At 35.4% G+C, this 10,932-nt stretch overlaps 1 protein-coding gene across 6 annotated transcripts in view; it reads left to right on the top strand.

The window, feature by feature from the left end:
* LOC121871378 (rab GTPase-activating protein 1-like) overlaps window positions 1-9,672 on the top strand; it is a 75,328-nt gene extending 65,656 nt beyond the window's left edge. For all 6 annotated transcript variants that reach the window (XM_042373597.1, XM_042373599.1, XM_042373601.1 and 3 more), the window contains 2 exons: window positions 2,511-2,690; window positions 8,751-9,672. In XM_042373597.1, the coding sequence (XP_042229531.1) occupies window positions 2,511-2,690; window positions 8,751-8,963 (393 nt within the window). In that variant the 3' untranslated portion in view covers window positions 8,964-9,672. The remainder of the gene's footprint in view (window positions 1-2,510; window positions 2,691-8,750) is intronic.
* The last annotated feature ends 1,260 nt before the right edge of the window (window positions 9,673-10,932 follow it).

Raw genomic sequence — 10,932 nt, forward strand, 5'->3', positions numbered from 1 at the left:
TGTATCAACAAGGAAAAGGTGCTAACTAATGGTAAATGTTTCAGTACATGGAACAGTGAATGATGAATGGAACCTTTCAGTACATGGAACAGTGAATGATGAATGGAACCTTTCAGTACATGGAACAGTGAATGATGAATGGAACCTTTCAGTACATGGAACAGTGAATGATGAATGGAACCGGGAAGTAATGGGCACATTTTCAGACAAAATTCCCTGGGCACATGGCAGTATATAGTATGTAAACACTTGAGGATCATTGGGTGAGAGGGGATGCATTTTCTCAGATTTCAGAAGTGTTGGGCAGAGGGCAGATGAAGTGTGCTCAGATTGTTTTGACTTATTAGGAGGGAAATAGAGTGTGTAAGTCAAAGGTGGAAGGCAGGAGGGAGAGGAAGAAACAAGATGGAGTTGGAAGGACAGGGTGATGGATGCGTTTACAAGTGAAGGGAATAGATGTCCCCGAAGCAACCATGTGCACGTATTGATCAAGAGCACAGCATCAGTGTTACTGTACGTAGGGAAAGATATGCTTTTGATGGGTGATGCTGGCTTGTGTGAAGCAACTGGGAAGGGGAGTATCATAGCAGAAGTTACTGTTTATGGCTGTGAATGACAACAAATGAGAGAAAATATGTACTGATTGTGTATTTGTTCAGGCTCCCAACCAAATACAGTGGTACCTCAATTAACGAAATTTCAGTTACCGAATTAGCTCCTATAAGGATTTTCAATGCCATTAACGAACAAAGCTTTGATTAACAAAAGCCTTACGAGAAACACTCTTTGTTGTGTGCATCAGCTATCAGCTAGTCCGCCAATACAGTAATTGGTTCTATGTTTACATTCATTTCCAGTGGAGTAAATATCACGAAAGTTGTGCTCTTGAATATTTGTGAATTTATATATATATATATATATATATATATATATATATATATATATATATATATATATATATATATATATATATATATATATATATATATATACATACCTAGACCCCGACTTACGACTACGTGGACTTACGACCGCCGCAGGGACCTTTTTTTTTTTCAAATGACACACGCATTTTCTATACCGAAACGTTTCCAGTTAATGTAGTCTCCATGTATAATTAGAAAATTATGGGGGCCCCATGTGCATTCAGCTGACTACATTAAAGGTTAAGTGCTCAGTCACACTGTATCCATTCCTTATTATTTATTACTTTCACTGTACTGTATCCATTCATCATTATTCATTACTTTTACTGTACTGTATTTCATTGTAGATTTTTTATTAAAAAATTTTTTATTTTTATTTTTTTTTTATCTATGTCGGACTTACGACCTGGATTTGGGTCCCTAACCCCGCCGTAAGTCGGGGTCTAGGTGTATATATATATATATATATATATATATATATATATATATATATATATATATATATATATATATATATGTATATATATATATGTATGTATGTATGTATGTATGTATGTATGTATGTATGTATGTATGTATGTATGTATGTATGTATATATATATATATATATATATATATATATATATATATATATATATATATATATATATATATATATATATATATATATATATATATATATATATATGTGTGTGTGTGTGTGTGTAATAATAATAATAATAATAATAATAATAATAATAATAGTTAACGGTTTATTGAAAGAACTTGGCAGCAGAAAATATACAGTTACATAATTGGGGAATGGGTTTCGAATTACAATTAATATACAAATAACATAAGTGATATAAATAAGATATATAATAACTAGATAAGGAAAAGCTCAGACTACAGGGCATTTCAACATAGTGACAGTGCAAGAAGTAGTATTTACTGGGAGTGAATACACTGGTTTGTTACAAGTTATTGATAATTTTTACAATGGTTGGGACTGGGCTGTTCTTATAGCGATCAGTTCGTGCATGTATGGGCTGGATGCGGTTGTGGTGTCGAACAGCAATTCTCGGGCTAGGGATCAGGTAGGTAGGAGCCGTGTCAAGGATGGTGCAGAAGCTTCTACCAAATTTGCAGATGAGGTCGTGATGATGGTCAGTGAGAGTCCAAAGGCCAGTGTGTTGAGCGCTTCTTGATATGTGTGTGTGTGTGCCAAGTATGCGCATATATATATATATATATATATATATATATATATATATATATATATATATATATATATATATATATATATATATATATATATATATATATATATATATATGTATATATATATGTATATATATATATATATATATATATATATATATATATATATATATATATATATATATATATATATATATATATATATATATGCAAGTAAATCACTGTAGGTGTTATGATTTTATATATATATATATATATATATATATATATATATATATATATATATATATATATATATATATATATATATATATATATATATATATATATATATATATATATATATATTAGTGCTTGTAATTCTTTTAATTTTTTTTCTTTAGGCTAAAGTATCTTCGTGTGAGAAGTGTAGTGGTATTCTGTCACCTGTCACGGGACCACCAGGAGAGCTGGGAATTGATGAATCTCCTGTTGCAACCAAGCTTAACCAGCAGGTCCGTGAGCTGGAGTTGGAGCTGGCCCAGACCAAATTAGCACTGGTAGAGTCTGAATGTAAAAACCAGGTTAGTATATGTGATTTTTATGCTGTTATCATCATTATTCTTTTTTGCCCAAAGTTTGCATTAGGAGAGTTCTTGTGTTACAGTATCTTATATGGGAATTAAAAGGCCTCTATTTCCACCATTTATTAACGGTAACAATAAAACAACGGAATAATGAGTATACTAATGATCAGAGTTTACATTCATTGTGACCTGGGTATTGTACAGTGTAAAAAAAGCCATAAGAAAAAAATGGTATACAGGTAGTTCTGCTATAACGCGATAATTGTGTTCTTGTAAAATATCGTGTTATAGAAAATCGCGTAATAGAAATAACAGGGCTTATGGAGAAAATAGGGTTAGGTGCAGATTACTCGAAATCGAAAAAATTTAGTAGTTAGCCTAACACAAAGGATAGCACAGTCTAAATAAATGTTACATTCATATCTAATAATGAAATCATACAGTAAATTTAACACTTTACCTTGAAAAAATATGAATGTAACTTGATGGGGGAGAAGGGTGATTTTGAGGTTGATAACATCAAGCTTCTCTTCAAGTGTTATATCCTTTCTTTTACGATAATCACCGGGAATTCTATCATCAGAATGCTTTTTGGAGATATTCTTCTTTACCATATTCACAGTTAATACCACAAAATTGGAGAAATAGTTAGCAAAAATCGCGTTATAGCAAACAAGCGATCGCGTTATACAAATATTGTTCCGAATTCATAAATCGCGTTAGAGCAAATTCGCGTTATCAAAACACGCGTTATAGCAGAACTCACTGTACTTTCAACATTTCATTTATGGCTGTAATAGCACTAAATACAAAAAATATATATTATAAAGCACGTGGCTGAAGAACAAAGAAAAGCAGTACATGGCACTACATGATAGCCCAAAAACTGCTAGCAGCTAAGTTGACAACACCGTACAGGCGTGCACGTGACTTATCAGCTGAAGAAAACTGAACGAGATCTCTATGGTTTCCACCTCCCCTCTCTCTGTCTCTCTCTGTCTCTCGTTATTACAGTTTCATGTTTTTTTCGTGGAGAAAATGATGGAAGATGAAATTCTGAACTTTTGAAGAATTTTAAAAATTACTTCCGGATGAAGCTTTCGAGACCTAAATGGAGGACATGTCCGGGAAAATACGGACGTATTGCAACCCTGATTCATTAATCATTTGTCTAAGTGTACAAGTAGCCAAATAAAGCCATCATATTGCATTCAAAGGTAGTAAATAACGTTTTTAGGAAGAATCTTCATATCAAATACTATACAAGTACAGTGTGTTATAGTGACCCCTGTTGTAAGATGGTCTGCTGATAGCTCTCACATGAATGTATTTTGAGTAAATAACCTTCTGATACAGCTTATCCTTTTATTTTCAAGTCACATTACGAATTACATACAGTATTGTATTTTTCTCTATTACTGAAGATGTTATATTAATCATGATGAACCATAAACCATAAGACGCTAATCATATGAGAATATAATACTGAATCAATAAATAAATAAACCTGACTAATGTGGCAACACCTGATCAGCCCCAGCCTGTTTACATACTCAAGTGTCTTAGTTCTCAGTAGGTCTATAGCAAATCTGATTAGACCACTGTTCAGTACAGTCATTTCTACTACAATGCGTGTTTTGTCAACGTGAATTGGCTATAACACGATTGATGAATAGAAGAACGATATTTGTAAAACGCGAACGCGTTTTGGCTGTAACGCGATTCCACTCGAACGTTTTAAGTGTACTGTCGCTTGGCGTGGGGTTATGCAGTGTTTACAGTTCACGTTCGACATCACATGTTCAATTGATTCATGTGTTTTGTTTGTGAAGTGTTATTTGATAAGGACCCTAAAAATTTCATCCTCTTTTTTGCAAATTTAGCTGTTCCCATAAATACTGTATGAAAAAAATAAATAAAAATAATGTCTCGCAGTGCGGACTAATAGCGTTTGACACCCGCGCTCTCTGTTTCCATCACACGATCAGTTGAAACACGTGGGTTGTTTTGAAGCATCCTCAGTGATTTTTGCTTACTATTTCTCTAATTTTGTGGTGTTAACTGTGAATATGGAAAAGAAGTATATCTCCAAGAAGCGTTCTGGTGATCGCAATCCCGGTGGTGATCGTAAAAGAAAGGCTATAACACTTGAAGAGAAGCTTGATGTTATCAACCTCATAATCACCCTTCTCCCCCATCAAGTTATATTCATATTTTTTCAAGGTAAAGCGTTACATTTACTGTATGATTTCATTATTAGATATGAATGTAACATTTATTTAGACTGTGCTATCCTTTGTGTTAGGCTACGTATATCTCGGCTTATAAGACGGAATTTGAACATTAAAAAAATCTGCCCAAAGTTAGGGGGTCGTCTTAATCACCAAGTATAAAATTCTTACCTCTTAAATATTGCGTGTCAAGAGTGGTGATGGAAACATGGTAAACCACTCACAAAGTCCTACCAGGGAAAGTGACCTTGACTGTGACCGCCTGTAGCTATTTTTAGCCGTCCTTGTGTTCGGAGGTGGTCAGTAATGCATATCTGTATATTTACTGATCATAATACTTATCTCCTATAAATAATTAATTTAAAATTAATTTTTTTACAAAGAATATTCAGTAAATGACTGCGTTAATTCTTGAAACTACCGACAGTGGTAAATTTAGGATATAAATGATGAACAGAAGTCACTTCATGGAGTCATGGATTCGGAGTTTGGTCCTTAATGATCACCTACCAGTTATAATGCTAGCCTCCCTTTTTCGCGAAACAAGTATATAAATTAAAGAAAATACTTGCAGTGTGTTTAATGTATTACAGTATATTATAAATAAATAAATAAACAAATAAATCGGCAAATCTATTTTAAGTAAATGGAAATATTTTACTCACACCAACATTAGTTCCAATTAAATAACTGCCGCTTAAGTGAGTCACTAGTGTACACCAGCCGGTATAATTTGATGCCAATACTTGAAGTGAATTGGCATTATTTTAAATAACCAACAATAAATAAATGGAAAAAAGATCAAAGGTGAGAAACATTATATTGTATGTATGTTGTGTTGTCAAAGGAAGAGAAACAATTGAAACTCTGCAATTGTGTGTAAATGAGACAGAAAGATAAATCAGCAACCTAAGACTTGGTCACAATTGTCGTGATGCCATATGGAAGTAGGGTCTACCATTAGACAATACTGTACATTGTGCTTCCAATATCTTCCCAGGCAGTAGAATCTCCCCATTTGGTAGCTGCCTAAAACTTTTAGTAATATTACTTTGATACAACATGATAAATTAGACAAACAATGAAAATAAACAAACAAAAGTTATTTACCAAGACCTCTCTGAGAACAGAGGGATGTAGGGGGAAGGAAGGAGGTTGAGATAAGACAGCTATTTATAGCCTGTCTTTGTGTAGGAAGTCGACCACACTAGAAATAATTAATTTTATTATGGTAGTGTTGTGAGGATGTGTGAGTGGTGTGGGGGGTTGTGGTAGTGTTGTGAGGATGTGTATGTGGTGTGGGGGGTTGTGGTAGTGTTGTGAGGATGCTGTAAGAGTAGTGTGGGGGCTTTGTGGTACAGTTGTGAGGATGTGTAAGTGGTGTGGGAGGTTGTGGTAGTGTGAGGATGTGTGAGTGGTGTAGGGGGGGTTGTGGTAGTGTTATGAGGATGCTGTATGAGTAGTGTGGGGGCTTTGTGGTTCAGTTGTGAGGATGTGTGAGTGGTGTGGGGGGGTTGTGGTTCAGTTGTGAGGATGTGTGAGTGGTGTGGGGGGGTTGTGCAGTGGTAGTGTTAGGAGGATGCGGTATGAGTAGTGTGGGGACTTTGTGGTTCAGTTGTGAGGATGTGTGAGTGGTGTGGGGGGGTTGTGCAGTGGTAGTGTTAGGAGGATGCGGTATGAGTAGTGTGGGGGCTTTGTGGTTCAGTTGTGAGGATGTGTGAGTGGTGTGGGGGTTGTGCCGGTGAGTAGGGGGTTGTGCAGTGGTAGTGTTAGGAGGATGCGGTATGAGTAGTGTGGGGGCTTTGTGGTACAGTTGTGAGGATGTGTGAGTGGTGTGGGGGGGTTGTGGTAGTGTTGTGAGGATGTGTGAGTGGTGTGGGGGGGTTGTGGTAGTGTTGTGAGGATGCTGTATGAGTAGTGTGGGGGCTTTGTGGTACAGTTGTGAGGATGTGTGAGTGGTGTGGGGGGGTTGTGGTAGTGTTGTGAGGCTGCTGTATGAGTAGTGTGGGGGCTTTGTGGTACAGTTGTGAGGATGTGTGAGTGGTGTGGGGGGGTTGTGGTAGTGTTGTGAGGATGCTGTATGAGTAGTGTGGGGGCTTTGTGGTACAGTTGTGAGGATGTGTGAGTGGTGTGGGGGGGGTTGTGGGAGTGAGTCATAACCACACACCACCCTCAACACACTACCTCTTTCCTGCATCACCATCCAACACTACCAACGTGCAACACACCTGGTCACCTCTACATTATTAACACCTATACTGGAGTTGATTGGGATCATGTGCTGTGTACATCGATGTATTTCTGCCCGACACTGAATACGTCATCAACCTCTAGGGTCCAGGATAATATTAAGCCCTGGCACGGTGACTCCTCTCTCTTAAAGTGCATTAAGGTGATTGTATTTGGCGTCATCTAATCCCTAACTTCATAATGGAGTTGTCAAGGCTTCACTGTAATTACAATCTCCAGTTTTTTAGTTTCGTTTATTCAACTGGTATTATATCTACAAGAGTTATTTAACCAGACGTGGACATTTCTTTTTGTAAAGTCATATGTAGTATGAAATACAATATTTCAGTATACGAGTGTCATGTTGAGATGGGAGTGGTGACATTAGTGGGGCAGCTAAATGCAATTTTTCAAGAGAATCATGAAAATGGTGGTACAAGCACCAAATTTGGCATGGTAATTCTCTAATGGTTACTAGTCAAGTCTGCCTGATTGGCCATTTAAAAATTCAAGATGGCGACCATTTTTCAAGGTGACCGCCATATTGACCTTCAAAAGTTGATTTTTCTTATAGAAATTGATGTAGTTGGTCAATCTGGGTGATCTTGGTGTCGATATGTATGTTTTCAAGCATGCTTAGATGATTTTTTATAGTTTTAAGTCCATTGTAACATTTTTATCCACATAAAATAACACTTTTAGTAAAAAATATAACAAAAAAGAACTTACTAAAAAAAAGTACGGTAAACAGTGGGAACACAGTCCCACCACCGAGACGAGGTAACACTCCCACCACCGATCGTCTCGTGTGAAGCAAGCATATAAATTAAAGAAAATACTTGCAGTGTGTTTAATATGTTACAGTATATTATAAATAAACAAATAAATCGGTAAATCCATTTCAAGTAAATGGAAAAATTTTACTCGACACCGACATTAGTTCCAGTTACCGGTAAATAGCAGACGCTTCAGTGACGTCACTAGTGTTTACACTACACCAGCGGGTAACATTTGATGACATTACTTGAAGTGAATTGGCCTTATTTTAAAAAACCAAGGATGGTTGGTAGAGGACTACTGAGTCAGTGGGTAAGTGTCACATTTGGGGTACTGGTCTTATACAGCGAATAGAGCTCAAAAACTACTTTTTAAATGGAAATTTGGGGGGGCCGTCTTATGCACCCCGACGCCTTATAGGCCGAGATATACGGTAACTACTAAATTTTTTTTCGATTTCGAGTAATCTGCACCTAACCCTATTTTCTCCACAAGCCCTGTTATTTCTATTGCACGAATTTCCACAACGCGAGGTTTTACAAGAACAAAACTATCGCGTTGTAGCAGAACTGACTGAATTCAGTAAGTTTGTTCCATTTCATGAGAATTTTGTTTTCTTAATCTTCCCATTTCTTAGAACATGATTTTTTTCTTTTAGTATTTCTGGTGACCAGAACACCTCAGAGTCCCAAAAAAGCAAATTCTGATATATTGAAATCTGATTTATCGAGGTTTTACTGTAAGTTGTAATATTTTTCCTGGAATCTTTTGTTGTTCTTCCTCTATTTTACCAAAACTCAGAACAAAACTTTCCTTGCAGGATCTGACACATCAGTTGAATACAGCCATGACAGAGTTACAGGCTACAAAAAGTACTTGGTTCCAAAAGACTCTCACTTCAATCTCTTCGTTAAAGGAGCGCACTGCCTCTACAGGCGGCATTGTGGTTACTAGCACTCACAGCAGCGGTGGTGTGGGCAACAGTGGACTTCAGCGTCAACACAGCAGAGACAGTAACCCAGAGAAAATGTAGATGTCCATATATGTTCACAGAGTCTTAGATATAAGTGTGTGTTACAAAATAAAGAAAGCTTAAATTGTGAACATTGTGGAGAGATGGATGTGGAGATAATTGAATCAAAAGTAACTGCTCTATAAGTAAACTCCTAGAAAACTGATGTGAAATTACAAATTAAAAAGAAAAAATTTCAGTTTCTGTAAACAAATTTGATTTTTATGGAAGTATTTTTAGTGGAAATAAACATGTTAATAATAGTATTTTGTGGTGATACATATGCATATTATGATAAAACAACACCAGTAAGGATGTTATGTTGCTACAGTGATAATATAATTTGGTTTTCTTTTTTGGGAAAGGTACTAATTTGGAATTTGCCACATTAAAAAATATAATTAATTTTACACAAAGGTACAGAAAGAGCTGAAAGTTGCCCTAGTCTTTTTACACTTCTTATGTAAATATGGAATATTACCCATGTACTGTATCTTTATGTGTGTGAAAGCTGCAGCTAATTACAAGTATTACATAAATATATATATGTGTGTGTGTGTGTGTGTGTGTGCGTGCGTGCGTGCGTGCGTGCGTGCGTGCGTGCGTGCGTGAGTGAGACTTAATTGCCTAAGTAGTAGCCATTCATAAGTAATCACAAGATTCTTTGTGATGCTGTTAAAAAGACACTCATTACTGCTCCTCATTGTACTATGTTTTATTTTTTTTTTTTTCATGCATAAATAGAATTGTTCCTTCTTTCAACCACATAATATAGAACAACTTGTGTATATCTGCTCACAAGTGTCAGTGTCACCTCATGCCCTGCCAGTAATAATAAGGAAAGTTTATATCGAGATACTGTACACCCGTCGCCAGCTGAGACTGTGTGTATTAAAGTTGGATCAGGGTCTCACAGATAACCTTCCAGAAAGAACATTTTGTTTTCCACGTGGCATCAGGTATCACCTTATAACACCCCCCCTTCCCCCCTGTATTGTCTTCAAATGGTGATGCCTTTACTGTTTCTCTCTTACTCTTGCCATGCTGTGTGTTTACCAATGACATCATCTTTTCTAACACCTACATTTATATATATATATATATATATATATATATATATATATATATATATATATATATATATATATATATATATATATATATATATATATATATATATATATATATATATATATATATATATATATATATATATATATATATATATATATATATACATACACACACACATACATACATACATACATACATACATATATACAGTATATATATATATATATATATATATATATATATATATATATATATATATATATATATATATATATATATATATATATATATATATATGTGTGTGTGTGTGTGTCTGTGTGCATGTGTGTGTGTGTGTGCGTGTTGGACGTCATGTAGTTAACTGTATTCTACAGGTATATTTTTTGTGTAAAATGTAACTTTATAAACTGCTTTTGAAAGTCACAATTTCAGTAGTACAGTATATGTCTCATTTTGTCTCTTATTTCTGAATAGATATGACTGTTTCCCTTTGAGAGTTATCAACTTGGCAACTTGTTACCTTGCTGTCTGTTGACACACTTGTCAGTCCATCACATCTTGGACTCATAGTGTTGGCAGGAACTGGTTATTCACAGGCTCTTGAATGCACCTGAACATGTACCAGTGCTGCTGTAGGCTGACCTTGAAGTAGTTCACACTTGATGCTTCTCACTTACACTTGAGGCTTCTAATGCTTACTGCCTCTCTTTATTTATAATGTACTCTTGTAATGCTCAGTTCTTCTCTAATAAGTATATAGTACCTGCATGTGATGTTTATCATTGTCTTTATTACTCTATATTTACATTAATTTATCTAATTGTGCCCATCCCATCAGATGATTACCATCCATTGTATAATTTATTCCCCAGCACACACTAGCATTATATCAAACTCATCATTTATGTCCATCATT

This window comes from Homarus americanus, unplaced genomic scaffold (genome assembly GCF_018991925.1).
Source record: "Homarus americanus isolate GMGI-L3 unplaced genomic scaffold, GMGI_Hamer_2.0 scaffold45698, whole genome shotgun sequence".
Classification (NCBI taxonomy): Eukaryota; Metazoa; Arthropoda; class Malacostraca; order Decapoda; family Nephropidae; genus Homarus; species Homarus americanus.